The 23601-nt window shown below is 43.7% G+C and overlaps 1 protein-coding gene across 5 annotated transcripts; it reads left to right on the top strand.

Annotated features, from left to right (window-relative positions):
* Nucleotides 1–9432: 9432 nt before the first annotated feature.
* On the top strand, nucleotides 9433–21646 carry LOC129821903 (heterogeneous nuclear ribonucleoprotein H-like). Of its 5 annotated transcripts, none has more exons than XM_055879671.1 (11): nucleotides 9433–9525; nucleotides 10663–10775; nucleotides 10871–11026; nucleotides 12618–12761; nucleotides 14251–14389; nucleotides 15332–15537; nucleotides 16331–16437; nucleotides 16544–16679; nucleotides 16820–16900; nucleotides 17048–17143; nucleotides 21013–21646. In XM_055879671.1, the coding sequence occupies exons 1-11, from the start codon at nucleotides 9449–9451 to the stop codon at nucleotides 21108–21110; spliced, it is 1353 nt and encodes a 450-aa protein (XP_055735646.1). In that variant the 5' UTR covers nucleotides 9433–9448; the 3' UTR covers nucleotides 21111–21646. The 5 variants fall into 5 exon arrangements, with proteins under 5 accessions (XP_055735646.1, XP_055735621.1, XP_055735613.1 ...); XM_055879646.1 differs by having other exon boundaries at nucleotides 9433–9531; nucleotides 10668–10775; nucleotides 15332–15528; XM_055879638.1 differs by having other exon boundaries at nucleotides 9433–9531; nucleotides 10668–10775.
* The last annotated feature ends 1955 nt before the right edge of the window (nucleotides 21647–23601 follow it).

Here is a 23601-nt window from a genome sequence, read left to right as displayed (position 1 = left end):
GTAACAATCAGACAGTAGGACTTTGCAAAACAGCATGAACAGATCTGGGATCAGGCTAGCCAAAGGTTGAGTCTATGCACTCTCTGAAAAAAAGAGTTCCAAAAGTGTTATTTGTAAGGCAAAGGGTTCTACCTATAACTTTTAACATCCTAAGAACCGTTTTTGGAAGAAAGGGTTCTTTGTTGTTTTTTTTGGAAGCCAAGAATGATTCTTTGGAAGGCGAAAAGGGTTCTACATTGAACCATATATCAAATATCCCAGCATGCTCTATTGCAGGATGATTTTCAGAATTGTTTGTTTAAATATCTGTATTGATTGGTTAATTAATTTTATGCTACACAAAGATAAATAACATACATTTTTCTAAACTAATCCAATCTGGTAATAGTTTCATTTAGTGCACACGTTACTGGGATGGTTGTTCCAGTTTAAATAATTGAGGTAATCTCAGTACCTAGTTTTCCCTACCCTGGCAGCCATTCTGAATGCAGGTTGCGGGTGATTAAATATTCCACTTGTTCGTGCTGAGCTTTTAACCAAAATATTCAACATAGTTTAGTGCATAAAATGAGGTAATTAACTACAATGACCATAATCCATTGCGCATCTACTTGCACGGTCTGTGTTTCTTCTGTGTTGCTACAGGGGATATAGAGAGCTTGCTTCCCGAGGTATCTCTACCTGAAAATACCTGATCTAACTGATTGATTGAAATCAGCAGTCAAAAAAGTATGCCTTATTTACTTTGAAGAACTACAAAATAGTGATTTTGTCAGAAAACATAGGCAGCAGCTCTATAGAGGTGAGATGTTGACTTGGAATGAAATAATAAAGTCATCAAATAAAACAAATGTAATATACACAACAACTGAAATATTTTATTAAAGTAAAGTAATGTGAATAAATGTTTAATAAGTGATGAGCCGTAATGGGCAGTCACTACCATCATGGGACTTTCATTAATTGTTTAATTCTGTGTTACAGTATTAAACCGAAATAATTTAAACCGAAATCGAAGAAGCAATTATTTTCACCAAAATCCAAACCGACCTCAAAACGCACTAATCTCTTAGTACTACTTGTTGGATATTTTAACTCTGGCTTGATTCCAATAGGAATTACACATCACTTTGCAAGCCACCATAATGTGACTTGCAGGCCTGATGTGGCCTGTAAACCAGGACTTAACTAACACCCCTTTGTTAGGGTACAGCAAAGCCCTCAAAGAAAGGCCTTATGATATGTAATTATTGTCATAAATACATTTAAAGGCTAATAAGGCTGGTGGATTTGTTCAGTCATTTCTAAGAAGAACCCTGTTTAGGAAGGATGAGTTCAGAGGATGGTGGTCACTAGACCGGGCTGGGGAAGACACTGTAATTTATGATGCAGAGACATGTTGTAACCTTGTGTGTGTAAACTGACAAAAGCTAAAGGGTTCCCCTGGAAGTCTGATAGGAGCATGTCCTGTCCAGCTGGTCTGGAATCAGCTCAGGCATCTGCCACTATAAAGATACAGACACACAACTGTTAACTTAGCTGTATCTCATTATAAGAATATGTCATGACACCATGCATAAATTAAAGTATTGTGATAATCAGATACCATGTGAGGCTAAGTTATTCCCCAGATTCATTCTTTCTCTCCCTATCATTCTAGCAACTAGACATTCCACTTAGTATATGTTATGTTTTGTACGGTATTGTCACGCCCTGACCATAGTAAGCTGTTTATTCTCTGTGTTGGTTGGGGTGTGATAGTGACTTGGGTGGGTCATCTAGGTGTTTTTGGATTTCTATGGTGGCCTGATATGGTTCCCAATCAGAGGCAGCTGTTTATTGTTGTCTCTGATTGGGGATCATATTTAGGTAGCCATTTCCTCATTTGTGTTTGTGGGATCTTGTCTATGTTTAGTTGCCTGTCAGCGCTTGTTGTATAGCTTCACGTTTCGTTTCGTTGATTTTGTTGTTTTTGTCTGGTGTTAATTTATTAAAAGGAATATGTACGGCTACCACGCTGCACCTTGGTCCATTCCTAACAACGGACGTGACAGGTATGTATTAATTTGTGGATGTCCATCACCCATTTCGTAAAATAAGTTACAAATTACGATTTGTATTATATATTAAGAATTTGCTTAAATGTACAATATGTTACAAATTTTCTAAACGTATGATATGTCACGGGATGACGCTGGAGAGGCGAAGCAGGTACGGAGAGTGAAACATTTAATATGGAATGAGACAGGAACAGCGTCAGAAGACAAGTAATACAGACAAATAACAATCAATGCAGCAGCGGGGAACCGAGCTGGGGAGGTAATAAACATGTGATTGAGTGAGTCCAGGTGAGTCCAATATCGCTGATGCGAGGGACGAGGGAAGGCTGGTAGGTGTAATTTATGGCAGGAGCCCGTGATGCAGGGCAGCCTGGTGCCCTCGAGCGCCAGGGGGGGGGAGAGGGGGAGCAGACATTAAATGATATGTTACTAATTCTAGCTAGGTGGCTAATGTTAGCTAGCTGACTAGCGTTAACTAGGCTAGGGGTTAGATGTTGGGGTTAAGTTAAGGAGTTAGGTTAAAGGGTTTAGGTCAGGTTTAGCTAAAATAGTTAAGGTTGGGGTTAGGGGAAGGGTTGGCTAACATGCTAAGTAGTTGCAAAGTAGCTAAAAAGTAGTAAGTAGTTGAAAACTGGATAATTAGCTAAAATTGTCCGTGATGAGATTCGAACTCGCAACCTTTGTGTTGCTAGACATTCGTGTTATAAGCCAACCTTAACCATCTGGCTTATGTAACCATACCAAACTTAACATACCATACTAATTTCAGTGTCCCAGTTTTAAGTTGACTATGTTACATCCAGGCCGCTATGGAAGGTTGCATGGATGGTGGTGCAACAAAGATTCTGATGGCTTGAGTTTGAAGTGGAGGGAGTACAGGGCTTAGCATGTCTCTCGAGGAGGCTAAAAAGAGATTCCGGCTTGGAAAAGTTTAATATTTTCAGAAGGAGTCGGGTAATTGGCAAAGGGAGGATGATTGGAGGAAACAGGAGGTCGAAAAGATCAAGGGAGGCAGAGGATGGGTTTGAATCTGTTGAAGCAAGCAATAACAAGAGAGAGGGTATGTTCGAGGAAGATTGGTGTCAAGTTCAAACAGAGTGAGCCGGATGCTAGTTCGAGCTCTGGAGGTGAAATGGATGGGTAGACGGTGTTGTGAGGAGCTCGGAGCACAATCCTTGCGTTGATGGACATGGTTCTGATAATGATATGTTTGGTCCAGTGGGAGTGAGAAGAAGAGGGTGGAACCAGGCCGTTTGGCTGATCCATGGGTGGTTTCAGGTTGGGTGAAAAAGATGGTGGGTGCTGTTGAGTCGGTAAAGGTAACCTGAAGTGGACTTGTGATGTTTGTTTGTTTCTTTAGATCAGCGGGAGCAGGCACTCAATGCGATGCAATTTGGGGAAAGACCTGTATTTGGCTTTGCGCGTAGGAGCAATTTAAGTTGAAGATTCCTGGTGTTTGTGACACTCACCGTTTGGATCTTTCCATAAGGGAGGTCTCTGGATGTCTTTGACTGAGCACAGATGGAGCAGGTAGAGACATAAACCCGGGCGTCCCTAGCCAAGGTGGGCCACCATTACTTCTCCGTCAAGCAGGCGATGGTACGGCTTATCCCAGGATGAACCGACACAGGTGCCGTGTGCACCCAGGCAAGGAGGCGGTCCCGCACACTTGTGGGCACATTTCTCCGGGCACTGTACAGGTGCGGGTTCCGTGCACAGGGCCTGCTGTGTTGTCGGAGTCCACATCCCACACCACTTGCGCAATAATACGGGATGGCAGGATGATATTGTCTCCTCTCCCTCTCCTCTGCATCCTAGAGGCAAGACAGGGCGTCCACCTTCACATTCTTCGAGCCTGACCTATAAGAAAACGTGAATTGAAACCTGGCGAAGAATAGAGCCTACCTGGCCTGTCTTGGATTTAGCCTATTCGCTCCCATGATGTACTCCATGTTGCAGTTGTCTGTCCACACCAGGAAAGGGTGTTTGGACCCATCAAGCCAGTGCCTCCACGCCTTCAGCCTTCTTGACCGCCAAGAGTTCTCGGTCCCCTAAGTCGTAGTTCCTCTGGGCGGGGCTCAGCTGCTAGGAGTAAAAGGCGCAGGGCGCAGCTTTGGAGGGGTTCCGGTGGTCACCATGTTCTGCAGTGGACTGCGGGAGGAGATACAGATGGAGTTAGCTATGGTGGACAGCACTGCCCCAACTCCTACTTCGGAGGCATCCACCTCGACGATGAAGGGAAGTGAAGGGTCGGGATGTGCTAGCATGGGAGCAGTGGTGAAGCGTGCCTTCAGTGTCTCGAACGCCCTCTTCGCCTCCGCCATCCAACGAAGCCTCTAGGGACCTCCTCTCAGCAGGGAGGTAAGAGGAATACGTTAACGGTGGCTTTATTCAGAGTTCGATAATCAATGCAGGGGCGCAGACCCCATCTTAATTTTTTTTTAAAGAAGCTTGAGGCTGGAGATAAAACCCTGCTGGAGGTTCTCCTGTACGTAGATCTCCATGGCCTCGGTCTCCGCATAGGAGAGGGGATAGACGTATCCTCTCGGAAGGGCTACGTCAGACAGCAGGTCAATGGCACAGTGCCAGGGGCAATGAGGCAGGCAGGCGTGTAGCCTGGGTCTTAGAAAACCCGGTGCAGATCCTGGTAACTCCACTTGAGGGGCGTGGTCCGGACTTTCCACCATAGTGTTGTTGACAGACACCGCGAGACACCTCCCCTGACACTCCTGCGACCAACCCAGAAGTCTCCTCTCAGACCAGGAAATAACAGGGTTATGCCAACTGAACCAGGTGAGACCTAAAATGACTGGGTGCCTATAATCAAAAAGGTGATGTGTTCTAAATGAGTGTCATGGGTCAGCAGAGAAACGGGAACGGTGATGATAGCCCTGTCCCTATTTGACGATTATCTAGGACTCGAATTGGAATGAGTGACTGTAGGGGAACCAAAGGAATGTGTAATGCAGTGGCCAATAAGCTCTGGCCACGGAGCAGGTATAGCCATGGGCTCCAGATTCCGTGTAGATCTTCGTCTGGACTGCAGGAGGTTGTCCAATTGAATCGCCATGCTTATGAGCTGATCGAGTGACAGGTTGTCATCACGGCAGGTTAACTACATCTACACCAGAGCTGACTCGTTCCATTCGGTGGAGGCAGCGACGGTCCGGAACTCCAGGGCGAACTCTGAGGCAGTCCTAGATCCATGGCGTAGTCAGAGTAGAAGCTCACACCCCTCTCGGCCCTCCACAGGATGATCAAACACAGAGCGGAAGAGGAGGGTGAAGCGCTCGTAGGACTCAACCTTTCCCAGCACCCCAGTCCAGGGCCCGTCCAGTCAGTGCCGAGATGACAGTGGCAATCCTGACTCTCCCAGAGACAGTGTTGGCGTAGCGAGCAAGGTACAGGTCGCATTGCATAAAGGAATCCCTTGCATCTCGCTGACGCACTGTCAAAGCATTCCAGGAGGGACAGGGGTATTCCACGGACCGCCTCAGATGGGACGGAGGCAGATAGTGGTGTGCGGGCTGGTGCCGGAACCAGTGCAGGAGACTGGAGGGACTGTACATTCCCCTCCAAACGTAGGATGGTTGCCAGCACGTTGTCCATGGTGCTGCCGAGTCTGGAGAGACAGTCCTCTTGATGCTGGACTGTTTCTACGATGGTCGACAGCTAAGTCGTTCTGCTGTCTCTATTTTTGGAGGTCGGTTATTCTGTCACGTTGTCTAATGATTGGAGAAAAGAGCAGGAATACGTAATAGGGGTTTTTATTTTCTCCACCAAAACAAAAGAGCGAGGTGTAAAACTTTAAAGAATACACGGGGACGAGACCCGTAAAACAAGTGCACAATAACACGTATCATGGACGCCGATACAATAGCACAGGTACTCACAGGGCCAACGGACATGGTAACAATAACCAACAAGGACAATGGAGAACAGAGGGCATATATATACACATACTAATCAGGGGGAATGGGAACCAGGTGTGCGTAATGAGACAAGACAGTCCGGGGCTGGTGGTAATGAATCCAGTTCAGTGATGCCTAGAAGGCCGGTGACCTAGACCTCCGGAGCTGGTGAACGGAATGAGCAGCAGTACCGGGGGATCCATGACAAACGTGTTGGATGCCAACTGCCGTTATTAAACTCCACAGAAAAAGAAGGTTGATTTGAAGCTTATGTGGAGTGACTAGCTAGTGTAGTCTAGGGGATGGAATGGAAGGTAAGAGGTTGGATGTTGTGATTTGGTGCTGCTAAAATTGCTTAAAGGGATACTTCAGGATTTTGGCAATCTACTTCCCCAGAGTCAGATGAACTTGTCGATACCATTTTTATGTCTCTGTATGCAGTTTCAAGGAAGTTGCTAACTAGCGTTAGTGCAATGAGTGGATGTCTATGGTAACTGCTTGCATGCTAGTAGATACCATAGACTTCCAGTCATTGCACTAACGCTAGGCTAGTCATTGCACTAACGCTAGCTAGGCTAGGGGTTAGGGTGAAGTTTATGAGTTTATCACGGCTCAGAGTAAGACCCAGATGCGGATAGTTCAAATCTCAGATATTCATTATAACACTGGGGGCAGGCAGAGGTTCATAACCAGATCAGAGTCAGGTAGGTACAGGACGGCAGGCAGGGTCAGGACAGGCAGAAAGGTCAGAACCGGGAAGACCAGAAGCAAAACTTGAGAACAGGAAACCGGTAAACACGCTGGTACAACCTGACAAGACAAGATGAACTGGCAACAGACAAACAGAAAACACAGGTATAGATAAACAGGAGATAATGGGGAAAAATGGGAGACACCTGGTGGGGGGTGGAGACAGGCACAAGACATGTGAAACAAATCAGGGTGGGACAGAGTTAGGCTAAAGTGTTAGGGTTAGCTAAAAGGGTTCAAGTTACGGTTCAGAGAAGGGTTAGCTAACATGCTAAGTTGTTGCAAAGTAGCTACAAAGTTATAAGTAGTTAAAAAGTTGCTAATTATCTACAATTCTATAGTTGTCAGTGATGAGATTCAAACTCGCAACCTTTGGGTTGCTAGATGTATGCGTTATACACCGACCAACCATCCTCCTTTTGTTTTTTGCCTTAAGTAATCATCTGTCTTGTGTAACCAGACGAAACGTAACATACTGCATATTACTAAATAGAGTGGCTTGGACTTACGTACAGAATAATACGAAATGCTCTGAGACCAGGTTGCTCCCATAGCAGTTGGTGCTTCCAGTTCTCGTTGCATGAATGATTTGATTCTTCCAATAATCACTCAATTGCGGCATTGCCTTATCAGTTGTTAGTTGAATATTACATCTAGATATAGGCACGTATAACGCCTTGTAAATTTCTGCAGAATAAGGCCGCAAAAGCTAGCAGATCTCAACTGGTTGTTGCATGGAGCAGCTTACAGAATTGAACGACATCGGTAGCCGGTAGGGTAGGAAAGACATTTCAACTTGTGATATTTACCTGTAAATGCTAACTAAGACAACAATGGGTATTCACACCAGATATTGAAAAAGTTTTGTTCAAAGTCTTGGTTAAAACTTTGCGATGAGCAATTCAGTCATCATGTGATCATGTTTTTCAGAGAGGTGGGGGGGGTCCCCAACCAAATCTCACTTAGGGCCCCTAAAAGGCTAGAACCAGCTCCTCCTAACCTGGTACGAAAAGTCACTTCTGCTGGTTGAAACCGGCAGACCTGCCCTAAGAACAGTCTTGGTTTCCACTAAGGCGATACAGCACAATCTTTGGGTTGGTAGTTATCATAGCCACAAAGTCATAAACCCTGTCTATTACTACTATTTGTCTTCTTAAAATTAGATTTTAAACTAAACTTTAACCCTAACCTTAACCACACTCAACCTTATGCGTAAACCCTAACCTTAAATTAAGACCAAATAGCACATTTTTGTTTACATATGTTTTTACGATAGAGTTTGACCTTGGCTACGCTATCTAGTGGAAACCCCAATTGAATGGTTTGCATAGGCTATTCAACGCTCTTCTGCGTTTAACTAAGTAGTGAGGAGAGGAATTTGAGAATAGGTATTTTTTCTGTGTGGCCACTGCTCATGCTCTCAAAATGTCGGCGCCCAGAGAAGACATGTTTCCGAGATGAGCAGGATGATTATGAGATGGAGTTGGGAAGAAGATGTCGAAGAGAATGAGGAAAGCAGAGTTTGGATTTGAATTTGAGATAGATAAAAATGGAGATGGGGTGTCCGAGGGAAGATTGGTGTCAAGCGCCAACAGAGTGACTAGTGCGCCAGACCGAGTTCTGGAGGTGAAATGAAAGTGAATGAGGGCGAGTTAAGTCAGGTGGAATGTGTGGTGAAGAGCTCGGAACCCGATGCCTGCCATCAATGGGCATGATAAAGAACAATCTGGTCAAGTAGGAGTGAGATTTTTGAAGAAAGTGGATCCTTGCCTTTTGGCGGATCCATTTGTGGTTTCTGGGTGGGTGGGAAAGGAGTTGGGTGCAGTTGAGTGGGGAAATGAAGCAATTGAAGTTGAAGATTGCTTTCCTTTTGGTGTAACGCAGACCCGGTGGTGAGTGTGGTGAAACTGAGGAGGCACTGACAGTCCTTTTGAGTCAGCCTTTACCTGACAATGTCGTGTTAGGATATATCAGTTATCCTGTTTTGTGCAGAGTCTACTGAGCTGTTTCAGGTGCAACGTTTATGGTCATGTCTGCAGCAGTTCGTAGGAGGGAGATTCCTAGATGAGGGAAGTGCGTAGGAGGGCATGGGATAGAGGATTGTGTAGTTTCAGTGGATAAAGTTGTGCTTGTCAGCTGAAGGGGTGCCCATGTTGCTGGGGATCAGAAGTGTCCGGTGCAGGTTGAGGTGGTTAGAGTAGTTGTGCAGAAGGTGTCGTATACTGAGGCAGTGAAGAAAGTAGAGGAGGATGGGTCAAGTGTGAGGGATCATGAGAGGATCCATGTGAATAGTAGATCTGTGCCAGCACAGAGGGATAGGCCAATGAGTGATATATACTTCAATAAGGTTGGCTTCTTAGCGTTCATGGCAATGGTTATCAACTGTACCTCAGAAATGGAATGTAGATCTCTGGCAGCTGCAGAGAAGTATTTTGGTACTCGAGATTTGACTTCAGAAGAGTTACAGGGTGTGTTGAGTGTTGGTGTCCAGTCCTCCCAGGACATTAGCATGGCGCAGGAGCAGATAAGGTCAAGGTAGTGGAATGAGTGTAGGGTTAGTTGGAAGGGTGTATTTTTGTGTAATTGTTATTTTTTTCTCCTTTTCCCCTTTTGAATCACAATGTATGATGGTTTTATATTATAGTCCAGCTGGGGGCGGTAAAGAAAAATATTGGATGCCAACCCCAAAAAAGAAGAAGGCTTTGCGTTTCCGGTGGTGGACGTCGCATGCGCTCTGGTGCAGAAGTGGAACGCAAGTCAAGACAGCAGCTATCGCCGAACACCCACTTAATCAGAAAAGAGAAATCAAGGTATTTTCATTTTGGTTGCATTATATTAAAGATGAAAGGTTGGCTAAGTTAATGCATTTGTAATTATTCATGATTCAAGTATTTATACTTGAGTTTTCTAATTGTAGACTGACGTCGATTACTGGATAAGCCTTGAGGCCTGCGACGTGTTTGTCTGCGTGCCGATAGCATGCTTTGTCTAACTAGCCAGTAACGTGTTTAAGACTAGTTAAGAATGATTGCAAACTATTGTTGCTGGTTTCGTAAATTATGATTCAGGCACTTACATACTTTATAGTTTAGATAACATGCGTCCAAGAGAATAATATCAGAGCCTAACAACTGGTAATATTTAACTCCCTAACTATACTCATTCATTAAAATGTTCGCGAGCCGCCTAGTTGCTGTTTTTTTTTAGGCCAGCCCATTAAAATAATGAAATGTTACTGTTTAGTTAGCAACTCAAATGGCTATGCCATTGATGAAAGTGTTGAATAAATTGTTACATTTTCTTAACGTATTACCTAGTCTTTCCCAAATTAAATTGATTCAGATTCTGCGTTTCTCGAGTTCTGCTTTGAAGATATTGAGTGATGCGCGCTGGCTTTCCTTCTAAAAGCCAAATCCCGGCAGGTGGCGATATTGAGTCGTTTTATCTTATCATCCAAAGGTAATCTATACAACCGGCTATTATACCCAGTGGACCGGTTCGTACATAAAACATTCTCCATTCAGGCTGCAAATACAAGCATTTCTCAGCACCCGTGATAACATATGCTAAACGTGTATGTGACAAATAAAATGTCATTTGAAATCCGTCGATTTCCTCATTAACTCGATATAATGGTGAGAAGGCGGGAAAACATAGGGGAGACAATGCATACTTTCTTTCCACCACCAGGCTACAGTGTCTAATGCTAGTTCGGGATGTTGTGTATCACCATCTGCCGGCCTTTTGGCTACCCAGATGGTGCAGTCCTGACCCGTTTGCTGAACCACAGACTACTAAGGAGAACAAAGTCTGGCACTCTTGCCAGCTGGCCAGTTTATATTTAGCTACAACCTTTAACTACATGGGCATCTGGAATATGGTAATTTTCATTAAATATTGGCCCATCTAGATGACTGTATAGTAACTTGTTGATTCTGTCTTAAAGGGCTGACCGACCATCAACCAACCATGGCAGATGGAGAGGGATTTGTGGTGCGTATTCGTGGCCTTCCCTGGTCTTGCGCTGTGGATGAAGTGTCAAGATTTTTCTCTGGTAAGAACCTGGCTACTTATAATGTTAAATGAAAATGAGCCTGTAAGGAAGTCTGACCTATTTACAGGTGACTAAATTGGTATAAAATATTCCAGATTGTAAAGTTGCAAACAACGGCACAAGCATCCATTTCACCTACACTCGTGAGGGCAGGCCAAGTGGAGAGGCCTTCGTAGAGCTGGAGTCGGAGGACGACCTGAAGATTGCAGTCAAGAAAGACCGAGAGACCCTGGGTCACAGATATGTGGAAGGTATTAATAAGGTTTTGTCTCCCTGTTCCAATAGTGACTTGTCTTTTTAACCTCTTGGCGCACGGATCCCTTTAGCGAGATCATTTTCATCAACAACCGCTGAATTGCAGAGCGCCAACTAAAAATATTTACTTCCGTGAAATCACAAGTGCAATATAGCAAACCACAGCTTAGCTTGTTGTCAATCCACCTGTCGTGTCAGATTTTGAAAATATGCTTTACAGCGAAAGCAATCCAAGCGTTTGTGTGAGTTTATCGATCACTAGACAAAACATTACAAACACCTAGCAGCAATGTAGATTGGTCACGAAAGTCAGAAAAGCAATAAAATGGGCCTCCCGGGTGGCGCAGTGGTCTAGGCTGCGCCACCAGAGTCTCTGGGTTCGCGCCCAGGCTCTGTCGCAGCCGACCGGGAGGTCCGTGGGGCGACGCACAATTGGCCTTGCGACGTCCGGGTTAGGGAGGGTTTGGCCGGTAGGGACATCCTTGTCTCATCGCGCTCCAGCGACTCCTTTGGTGGGCCGGGCGCAGTGCGCGCTAACCAAGGGGGCCAGGTGCACGGTGTTACCTCCGACACATTGTTGCGGCTGGCTTCCGGGTTGGAGGCGCGCTGTGTTAAGAAGCAGTGCGGCTTGTTTGGGTTGTGCTTCGGAGGACGCGTGGCTTTCGACCTTCGTCTCTCCTGAGCCCGTACGGGAGTTGTAGGAATGAGACAAGATAGTAATTACTAGCGATTGAATACCACAAAATTTGGGGAGGAAGGGGGATAAAAAAGAATAAGAAAAAAGGAAAGAGAAGCAATAAAGTTATTCGCTTACCGTTGATCTTAGGATGTTGGCACTCACGAGACTCCCAGTTACACAATAAATGTTCCTTTTGGTCGATAAAGATAATTTTTATATCCAAAAACCTCTATTTGTTTGGCGCGTTATGTTCAGAAATCCACAAGCTCGGGCAGGTCATGATTGTATCCGTAGAGTTCGTATAAACATGTCAAAAGTTTTATAATCAATCCTCAGGTTGTTTTTAACATAAATAATCAATAATATTTCAACCGGACGGTAAACTATTAAATACAATAGAGAAAGAAAATGTTGAGCAACCACTTTCACGCACAAGAACTAATCAAAGGACACCTGGCTATCCACTGACGTGATCTCGCTCATTTTTCAGAATAAAAGCTTGAAACTATGTCTAAAGCCTTTTCACAACATGGGGAAGCCATTGGAAAGGGAATCTGTTTGATATCCCTTTAAATGGAGGATAGGCATGCAATGGAACAGGGATTTTTCAAAATAAGAGGCACTTCCGGGTTGGATTTCCTCAGGTTTCCGCCTGCAAAATCAGTTCTGTTATACTCACAGACAATATTTTGACAGTTTTGGGAACTTTAGAGTGTTTTCTATCCTAATCTGTCAATTATATGCATATTCTAGCATCTGGGCCTGAGAAATAGGCTGTTTACATTGGGAACGTTATTTTTCCAAACATAAAAATTCTGCCTCCTAGCGTTAAGGAGATTGTGCCAACATCATGTTCTGGGAAAGGATTAGATGCCAAAGAATCCTCACATTCATTTTTTCCCCTTCAGTATTCAAATCGAACAATGTGGAGATGGACTGGGTCATGAAGCACACCGGTCCAAACTGCCCAGAGACTGAGGGGGATGGGCTTGTGCGGCTGCGTGGCCTTCCCTTCGGCTGTAGCAAGGAGGAGATTGTCCAGTTCTTCTCAGGTGTGTTTGGTGCCCTTTTTCCCTCCACTCTGATTAATTCTTAAGCCTGTGTCACTTTAAGCAAAACAAACGCAATTGAAATTGCATGCAACATCCAATCTTGTCATACATCATGGTTTCATAAATGATATGTTTATCCAACTGGTTGGTAATTATAACGTTAACGAAATAGACAATGCTTGCTGTTCAATTTAGCTAGCTAGCCAAAATGTAGCCTATTTGCTAACCATGTTTTACCATGCTAGCTAGCTAACCAAGCTGGAAACGAGATTAGCTAGCTAGTGCAGTTCATGTTGGACAATTACATTTGAAACTGGACAAAACAGTTTGGATTCACTATTAAAATTGCATTTTATTGACTGCCAATCATTTGCTAATTGTAGCAGCACTGACAGCTGTTGACATGACAACTGGGTCGGCGTTGCGAATGGAACGATATGACAAGTCATGTAAACGTTTTTCTGCTCACTGATTGGACATTAAGTACAATAGGATAGATTTTTATTTCATGCAATGCAACCAAGTTGCAGGCCATTTTTGCAGGCTGACACTGAGCAACACAGATGCAACTTGTTTTGCACGCCACATATATTGCATCCGATTGCTTCGTGTGACATGCTTTAAGATAATCGCCCTTAGTTGATATCAACATGACTTTGAAAATACACTGCCTGTAGTTCAAGATTTGTCTGAGGGAAAATTCTAATCTCAAAGGTCTCTTGACATTGAATTGGCATCTGAACTCTTTGATAGAAACATACTTCACCATGATAGTCAAAAAGAGCTGAGACAGATTAGATTAAAGATGGATGCTTCTGTTTTGGATTCATCTTAAAGTAACTGTCCAGTGAGAATCTCACTTTTAAAAGCTTGTGTTCGTTTTTTTGTGGCCAAAGCATACATGAGTTAAAAAACACTTCCAAAAAAAAACACTTCAAACTTGTGTATCAAACAGACCGTTTTGTAAATGCTTGAGATTTCCTCATATTTTTTTGGCCGAGACGTCACATTGGCTCACTGGCTGAGCTGGCCAATCAGTTGTTTACTTATTTTTATTGGCCGGTATACACCCACACGATTTTGCTGTTGTTATGCCCACACCATTCAACACAAAATGTATTTATTTTTACATAAAGGAAGACTATTTCACTCATATTGTAATTAGTTATATATAACTGGAAACACTGGGCAGTTACTTTAAAATCAGACTTTCGTACATTCAGCGGTAGCTGGTATAATAACTTAATATCCCGAATATTCTATGGATCCCTTTAATTCATTTATGTTCCCAGAATGAAGTACAAAAAAAGTAAGTTAATGATCAAAAAGGTGACACCCATCTGGTTCGCTGTTCATAAGGCTTTTCTTTTTATAGGGTTCTCGTGTCTGATGTGTTTTCATTTTGTCTTAGCAGAAAAAGAGCAACAACACTGAATGGGCATGTCATTTAATATGTCCCCCGCTGGGGTTATCTGTCCTTGGGTTGAAGGGTTGGAAATCGTGCCAAATGGGATAACATTGCCGGTGGACTTCCAGGGGAGGAGTACGGGGGAGGCCTTCGTGCAGTTTGCTTCACAGGATATAGCTGAAAAGGCTCTAAAGAAACACAAGGAAAGAATAGGGCACAGGTGGGGATGGATGGTTGGCTGGCTAAGCTGCTTTTCTTATGGTATTCATCTGTTGCCACAATCGTCTTCTGTCGTAATGACACATGTCAAGAACCTACACATTCAACAAGGACATTCATACATGTATCCATTTGAGATCATCAACCATAGCCTCGTCGAATTCAGAGATTCGCTTATTTTTTGCCAAAAAATACTTTAGTGCTGAGTGATTGTCCTGGACTTGTTTTTTTGTTGTTTTTTTCGATTGACTTCCACTCAAGGTGGTCAGTAAACACTTTTGGTAGATAGAGAATTCACAATATTTCACTAAACTGGGTCGGATAAAAACACATGCTTTTGATCTACACACCAATCCAATATGCTAATTTTGGATGTAATTTAAATGCGGCATCTCTTCTAAAAAATGCTCCTTGATATCATGGTGCACTAGAAGTTACCATTTTTCACTCAGCACTAATCCACAGACCCTCATGTCACACAATGTGTAACTGAGACCCAGTCTTCCTTGGACCATGGATCCTGCAGTCACAAGGAAAGCTTTGGTTGTCTGGGGTCAATGGTGGCATTTCTACACTGACAAGTGTAATTCTCTATGGTTTATTCTCTCTTTTTTTTGTTGACTTCTCTCAGTGCTAGTTTATTTAAGGCATCAACAGGAAAATAGCTTTATCGTTCCAGGGGCTATGTTTATCATTAACCCTAACATTTAAGAGACATCGATGTTCAGTCAGTAAAAATGCATAGTTTCAGAGGCATCAATTATCTTATAGATACTATGATTGACATGCATGGCTGTGAGCAACAGGACGAACATGCTACAGACCTATGTCCTTAGTACTGGCAGATGTTACTTTTTTTGCTCCATGTACAGTATTCTCCTCAGTAGCTGTTAAACCTTTTGGGTCCAGGACCCTGGCCTAATGCTTGTCTGTGTGCCTGTAGGTATATTGAGATATTCAAGAGCAGCGATGCAGAGGTGCGGACAAATTACGATCCCCCACGCAAAACGATGGGTGGCATGCAGAGACCAGGCCCCTACGACAGGCCTGGTGGTGGTGGTGGTGGCGGCGGCCGTGGCTACAATGGCATGAGCCGCGGAGGCTCCTTTGACAGGATGCGCCGTGGGGGCTACGGCGGAGGTGAGACTGGTGAGAATAAAGGCTATGTGAGAATAAAGTACTTTTACTTTTTCCATCCTTCTCCTACACTTTTTTCCTGGTTTCTGTTCCTGCTTCTTTGGAAATCTCTGGTGAGTGGTGATGGGACGTAGTAGCAAGGGGAAACTTAAAATGTTTCTTGAGGAACGCATTGGATATTAGAATGCAAAGGTTTGAACCTGTTCAGGGAACAAGACCAGAATGTTTTTAAAGGAGAAGAAACGTACCCAGGAACAGAAGTGATCCATATTGTTCTGAAACAGAACCATTATTTAAAGAAGCGTAGGAAACAGTTAAAAACTAAATGTTACTTTCTAGACACTTTTTCTAGTCCCTCAACAAAATGCAACACAGTACCTATGCAAAGCCCTCACTCTCACACAAACTTGTGCCTGTGCTGGCTAACTGCCCCTCCGAAGCATACGCTACTGTACAAGCTTGATTCAGAAGATGGGGAGAGATTTTTAATTAGTTTGAGATTAATGGACGAACTTCAATGCAAGTTAAGGATACAATGTTTTTATTTCTGGTACCGGTCTGCACACAAGCTTGCTAGCTAGCTCAACCAATTCAAAACTTTATTTTGCTTGTTGGGAACAGTGGGGGGGGGGGGGGGGGGGGGATTGTGGTTCTGTACAGAATGAAACGCTAGAAAAATAATTTTGGTTCCAATCCCTGGTAGAAAGCATACTGGAGTTATTTTGAGTTTGTGTATTTCTAATGTTTTCGTGGGTGAAACAATTTGTAAGCTTTCTACCTCTGTCGACTTTCCTAATGTCTATAGGTTCAGATCGTTATGGCGATGGTGGTTCAAGTTTTCAGAGTACGACTGGACACTGTGTGCACATGAGGGGGCTTCCTTACCGGGCAACAGAGACTGATGTTTACAGTGTGAGCACCAGAACTAGTTACATAATATTTTTGTTGACGGTCACTGATGGAAAGGTGAACAATTACTGACTGGGAATGCTAATTGTATCAATTTCCTTCCATGTAGTTTTTCTCGCCATTGAACCCAGTGCGTGTGCACATCGAGGTTGGTCCAGATGGAAGGATGACTGGAGAGGCCGATGTGGAGTTTGCCACACATGAGGATGCTGTGGCAGCTATGTCAAAGGATAAAGCCAACATGCGTGAGTCGGCAGTAATTTTATGTGTCATCGCCCTTTACGTGATTTTACTTTATTTACCCTTCCTGTCTGGATAGTTGCATTGCTTCTTAATCCAATTAAGAAGTTTGATGTAACTCTGCCCTCTCGCTCTTCCTTATCAGAGCACCGTTATGTTGAGTTGTTCCTCAACTCAACAGCAGGGGGCAGTAATGGAGGCTATGGTGGCCAGATGAGCGCTGTAGGTGAGTATTTTCAGCTGGGGATAGATTAAGGTATAAAAGTGGATATTCTGGGCCAACGGGGATAGAGTAATTTGTGAAGAATTTGGCATTAATTGGACGAACACCATATTGTTAAGTTATTTTATTTGAGAGTTCTATTTTCCACAGCCAACCAATCTTCCTATGGAGGCAGCCAGCAGATGAGCGCTGGTTACACGGGTGGTTACAGCAGCCAGTCCAGCATGGGGGGGTACAATGATTACAGTAAGTGTCAGCTCTCTGCTGCCTGTCACAGGAGGGTTGTTACTAGGGCTGTTACGGTGACCTTATTACTGCCACACCGGCGGTCACGAGTCATGACCGCAGTCAAATTCCGTGTGACTGTTTAGTCACGGTAACTAGGCTTCTCCGAGCTCTGCTGCTGATGGTCATTAGTAGCCTACCAAACTGGTTAACTGCCTGGTACTCGGCACTCTATTGTCCTGCTAATCGCTCTGACGTCAATGCAAATGTTTTCGAGAACATGCGCAACATTTCTATAGGCTATGCAATTGCGTGAGTACAGTTTTGATAGCCTCTGTGCTAGGCCTATTTATCAACTTTCCTAATATTAAGCGCTTTGCTTTAAGACAGGAGTATAGTCTATCTGTCTGGTATGAAAATGAACAACGGGAAAAGCATCCTCCATTCGCTATTAAAGTGCATAGATTACATGTATATATTTTTCCCATGCCCCTGTTCCTGACAGGTGCATGATAATGATCCATTCTAAATCAAAACTAATTTCACACATATTATTTAGCATATGTAAAGACAACACAAAATTAAGAATAGGCTTATGTCACCCATCAGACTATCACTTGTGAATGATGTATTGTCACTTAAATGATGCCCACTGTGTGTACGAAGGCAAACAGCTCATGCCTTGTGCTTTTTTCGAATCAGTCACGTGCATCATGTAGTCTAGTCCATAGGCCTATATGTTTGGAGAAGGTTTGTTTCAAAACTAAAGTGGCCAAATAACTTCTTAAATTAAGCACATTAATCCGTAGAGCCCGACTGGCATACATACGCAGTACGTGAGGTTAAAGTTGGGGAAGAACATTTTCACCATAAAAACCTTTAATTTTTATAATAAAGCATTACATGCATAGTTGCATCTGCGGTCACTTTGAAGTGTTTTCCAGCTAATTGATTGTTTTTTGGAACATTCGTGCTTACAGCTTACTGCCGTGTGCGCATTGCTGGCTTACATGAAGAAATAGCCTAATCGTTTTGGTTGTATTCGTTTGGGATCTATTGCGTCCCACAACTGTCCCAGAGCATGTTTGCAATATTTATTTTTTGCACAGAAGGATAAGTTGACCAGTGGAATACAGTGCATTCAGACCCCTTTACTTTTTCCGCATTTTGTTGCGTTACAGCTTTATTCTAAAGTGTTTTCCCCATCAGTCTACACACAATACCCCATAATGACACACCATTAACATTTGTAAATGTATGAAAGAAAAAAACAAGTATTCACACTTTACTCAGTACTTTGTTGAATCAGCTTTGGCAATGATTACAGCCTCGAGTCTTCTTGGGTTTGGCACACAAGCTTGGCACACCTGTATTTGGGGAGTTTCTCCTATTCTTCTCTGCAGATCCTCAAACTCTCGGGTTGGATGGAAAGCGTTGCTGCAGAGCTATTTTCAGGTTTTTTGGTACCCATCCACAGATCTGTTCCTCGACACAATCCCCATAGTACAAAAGTTGACCTACAGTGCATTTGGAAAGTATTCAGACCCCTTTCCACATTTTGTTACGTTACAGCCTTATTCTCTATTTGATTAAATATTTTCCTCAATGACAAGGCGAAAACGGGTTTTTAGGAATTTTTGCTAATGTATTCTAAACTTTTTTATGTAAGTATTAAGACCTTTTGCTGTGAGACTCGAAATTGAACTCCATTAATCGTCCTTGATGTTTCTTCAACTTATTTGGAGTCCATGTGTAGTAAATTCATTTGATTGGATGTGATTTTGAATCTCACACCTGTCTATATAAGGTCCATAGTTGATGGTGCATGTCTGAGAAAAAACCAAGCCATTAGGTTGAAGGAATAGTCCATAGAGCTCCGAGACCAGATTTTGGTGAAAGTCAACAAATTTCTGCTGCATTGAAGGTCCCCAAGAACCACCGAAACCCTTCTTAGAGCTGGCCAAACTGAGTAATCGAGGGAGAAGGGCTTTGGTCAGAGAGGTGACAAAGAACCCAATGGTCCCTGACAGGGCTCCAGAGTTCCTTTGTGGCGATGGGAGAACCTTCCACAAGTACAACCATCTCTGCAGCACTCCACCTATCAGGCCTTTATGGTGGAGTGGCCAGACAGAAGCCATTCTTCAGTAAAAGGCACATGACAGCCTGATTGGAGTTTGCCAAAAAGCACCTAAAGGACTCTCAGACCATGAGAAATTAGATTCTCTGGCTGATGAAACCAAGATTGAACTCTTGGGCCTGGATGCCAAGCGTCGCATTTGGAGGAAACCTGGTGCCATCCCTACGGTGAAGCGCAGTGGCAGCATCATGCTGTGGGGATGTTCTTCAGCAGCGGGGACTGGGAGACTAGTCAGGATCGAGGGAAAGATGAACAGTGCAAAGTACAGAGATCCTTGATGAAAACCTCCTCCAGAGCACTCAGGACTTCAGACTGGGGTGAAGTTTCAGGACAATGACCCAAAGCACACAGCCAATGCAGGAGTGGCTTCGGGACAAGTCCTGATGTCCTTGAGTGGCCCAGCTAGAGTCTGGACTTGAACCTGATCGAACATCTCTGGAGAGACTGGAAAATAGCTGTGCAGCAACGCTCCCCATCCAACCTGACACAGCTTGATTATCTGCGGAGAAGAATGGGAGAAACTCCCCAAATACAGGTGTGCCAAGCTTGTAGTGTCACACCCAAGAAGACTTGAGGATGTAATTTCTGCCGAAGGTGCTTCAACAAAGTGCTGAGTGAAGGGTCTGAATACTTTTGTAAATGTGATCAGTTTATTTTTTAAATTTACTCAGTTCTAAACCTGTTTTTGCTTAGTCATTTATGAGGTATTGTGTGTCGATTTGAGGGAATACAATGTAATCAATTTTAGAATAAGGCTGTAATGTAACAATGTGGAAAAAGTTGAGGTCTGAATACTTTCCGAATGCACTGTAGGAAGACCTGTTAACTGCAACACAAAATGGACGCATGTGCTCACTTTCTTGGGAATCGTCTGGAGAAAATATCCTATTTTATTCAGCGATGTTCAATTGTATTCTATATACTATAAAATAATGCCACTGAATTCTAAGCAAATCTTGTCTGCTAAATTAGCTAGTGTAGCCCACATCCATATCAGGCCTAGCATAAGGACAACTCAAGAGTGTTTTACTGTTCTACTAGACCTGTCTAAAATGTGTTTGCAATGGTGTAGGCTGTATTAAGTGGATTTGTTAGACTTTGAAACAAAACCAAAAATCTTAGCCCACATGCCAGTGACGCAGATCTATGCGTGAAAGCCAGGAGATGCAAAACGTTTTTGTTAATTAATGGTCAATTACTGTGAGACCAGCTATTAATGCTTGACAGTCTCTGGCTGACAAAATGTAATTACCGCCACAGCCCTAGTTAACATTATTAAGCCTTATTATTATTATTATTATTTATTTTTCAAACTCCATATCAGATGAGAATAACTCTTGGCCCTACACAGTTCACTATTTGCATCTCTTACCAAAATATATCGCTAGGAAAGTGGAGACATCATAGAACATCGATGTAAACATTGACACCTTCCTGTTATTGAGACGGTGTCACGTTTGCTGGCAAAGAGATTTGCAGTGACTAAATACTGTTAAATAACAATTGTTTCGCCCTATGTTTAATGAAGATTAGCTAGCCAGCTAAAATGGTTTACATTTTGTTAGCCAATGTCTTCTACACTATTTTGCGATCTACAGTAGTGCCGCTGTGTCAACATGTCTCAATGGCGTGTCTGCTATCTTGTTTACATTTTACCATTGTGATGTGCATCCATGCGTATTTGTTGCATAGTTTGTTTTGGAGAAGGTAAGCCTGCATCGGTCCTAATGTGGATATTTCTTTCTCCTGTTAGGTAATCAGAGCGGGATGAGCAGCAGTTACTATGGCAGCAGCCGTGGCTCCGTGGGCATGAATGGCAGCATGAGCATGGGAGCCGGATGGGGCATGTAGGAGATCCAGGAGGTTCTTCGCTGTTGGCGAAATTTTTATTTTTCGAGGTGGTTACAGATTTTGTACAGATTGGAGTGGTATAGCTCTAATGTATGAAAGCTGGGGGGGAAGACGTTTTTACCACAGCCTTTCTTAACCTTATCATTGGAGCCAGTATGTTATGTTTTTGGTTTTGTGAATGAGACAGCACAGGGTGAAGGATTTGGTTCCACCCTGGTTATACCTGTAGTTCAACTCTGAATGACTGGATGCTGTTTGTGAAGCCACGTGTGCTTTTGTAAATATGGTAATCATGACTGCTTGTAATTACTCCTCGTGAGTCTGCAAAAATGTTCTGCTCCTTTTTCATGGTTCCTATAAACTTGGTTAGAGCCAGAGGGATTTTTATAATGTTGAAAGGGCATGTTGAATTTGCTTCTTTTTATAAACAGGATATTATTTTTGGTTGCTGTTTTAAACCTTGTAATAGATGTCTCATCCCCGCTCACTGTTTTGATTCTGCTAACGGGCATCATTAATAAACATTTATTCACTGATTTTATTTTTTTTTGTCTCATCCTTATAAAGCAATATACACTGCTCCAAAAAATAAAGGGAACACTAAAATAACACATCCTAGATCTGAATGAATGAAATATTCTTATTAAATACTATTTTCTTTACATATTTGAATGTGCTGACAACAAAATCACACAAATTATCAATGGAAATCAAATTTATCAACCCATGGAGGTCTGGATTTGGAGTCACACTCAAAATTAAAGTGGAAAACCACACTACAGGCTGATCCAACTTTGATGTAATGTCCTTAAAACAAGTCAAAATGAGGCTCAGTAGTCTGTATGGCCTCCCTACAACGCCTGGGCATGCTCTTGATGAGGTGGCGGATGGTCTCCTGAGGGATCTCCTCCCAGACCTGGACTAAAGCATCCGCCAACTCCTGGACAGGTTGTGGTGCAACGTGGCGTTGGTGGATGGAGGGAGACATGATGTCCCAGATGTGCTCAATTGGATTCAGGTCTGGGGAATGGGCGGGCCAGTCCATAGCATCAATGCCTTCTTCTTGCAGGAACTGCTGACACACTCCAGCCACATGAGGTCTTGCATTAGGAGGAACCCAGGGCCAACCGCACCAGCATATGGTCTCACAAGGGGTCTGAGGATCTCATCTCGGTACCTAATGGCAGTCAGGCTACCGCTGGCGAGCCCATGGAGAGCTGTGCGACCCCACAAAGAAATGCCACGCCATGACTGACCACCGCCAAACCGGTCATGCTGGAGAATGTTGCAGGCAGCAGAACGTTCTCCACGGCGTCTCCAGACTGTCACGTGCTCAGTGTGAACCTGCTTTTATCTGTGAAGAGCACAGGGCGCCAGTGGCGAATTTGCCAATCTTGGTGTTCTCTGGCAAATGCCAAACGTCCTGCACGGTGTTGGGCTGTAAGCACAACCCCCACCTGTGGACGTCGGGCCCTCATACCACCCTCATGGAGTCTGTTTCTGACCGTTTGAGCAGACACATGCACATTTGTGGCCTGCTTGAGGTCATTTTGCAGGGCTCTGGCAGTGCTCCTCCTGCTCCTCCTTGCACAAAGGCAGAGGTAGTGGTCCTGCTGCTGGGTTGTTGCCCTCCTACGGCCTCCTCCACGTCTCCTGATGTACTGGCCTGTCTCCTGGTAGCGCCTCCATGCTCTGGACACTACGCTGACAGACACAGCAAACCTTCTTGCCACAGCTCGCATTGATGTGCCATCCTGGATGAGCTGCACTACCTGAGCCACTTGTGTGGGTTGTAGACTCCGTCTCATGCTACCACTAGAGTGAAATCACCGCCAGCATTCAAAAGTGACCAAAACATCAGCCAGGAAGCATAGGAACTGAGAAGTGGTCTGTGGTCACTACCTGCAGAACCACTCCTTTATTTCGGGGGTGTCTTGCTAATTGCCTATAATTTCCACCTGTTGTCTTTTCCATTTGCACAACAGCATGTGAAATTTATTGTCAATCAGTGTTGCTTCCTAAGTGGACAGTATGATTTCACAGAAGTGTGTTTGAATTGGAGTGACATTGTGTTGTTTAAGTGTTCCCTTTATTTTTTTGAGCAGTGTATTTTGGGGCACATTATAGTTGTGTGGGATTAAACTCCATGGAATGGTTTCCCAGGTGCAGCTAAAGGATAGTACTGTAATAAAAAGTATGCTCAATTGGCATCATACTGTTAGATTTAATTGGCAAAAAAAAACTGCTGTCCCTATATCTGCTCCATTCCAGCACTGGCTGGCAGTTTCCTCAGTTGTTGCGCTTTGTAGGCTAATCCATTCCAGGGGACCCTAGTGTCAAGTTATGGTGTTATCTTAAGCAATGTTGAAGAGTTTAGGAACACCATTCAGTAGTGAAAGGTGCATACCACCTCACACCTGTCAGAACCTCGAGCTCAGAGCGTTGTAGAAAACCTAGCGAAGGCCTACAGAACGCGCACCAGTATTTGTGC

The sequence above is a fragment of the Salvelinus fontinalis genome, chromosome 2, assembly GCF_029448725.1.
Source record: "Salvelinus fontinalis isolate EN_2023a chromosome 2, ASM2944872v1, whole genome shotgun sequence".
In the NCBI taxonomy this organism is placed as follows: domain Eukaryota; kingdom Metazoa; phylum Chordata; class Actinopteri; order Salmoniformes; family Salmonidae; genus Salvelinus; species Salvelinus fontinalis.
Note: the sequence above shows the minus strand (reverse complement) of the source record. Positions and strands in the feature narration are given on the sequence as shown.

What these genes read in the sequence shown, in the direction of transcription:
- LOC129821903 (XM_055879671.1), top strand. Translation starts at nt 9,449, where the DNA reads ATGCGCTCTGGTGCAGAAGTGGAACGCAAGTCAAGACAGCAGCTATCG. An exon ending in CAGAGACTGATGTTTACAGT is followed by an intron (nt 16,438 to 16,543) that starts GTGAGCACCAGA and finishes CCTTCCATGTAG; the next exon opens with TTTTTCTCGCCATTGAACCC. An exon ending in AAAGGATAAAGCCAACATGC is followed by an intron (nt 16,680 to 16,819) that starts GTGAGTCGGCAG and finishes CTTCCTTATCAG; the next exon opens with AGCACCGTTATGTTGAGTTG.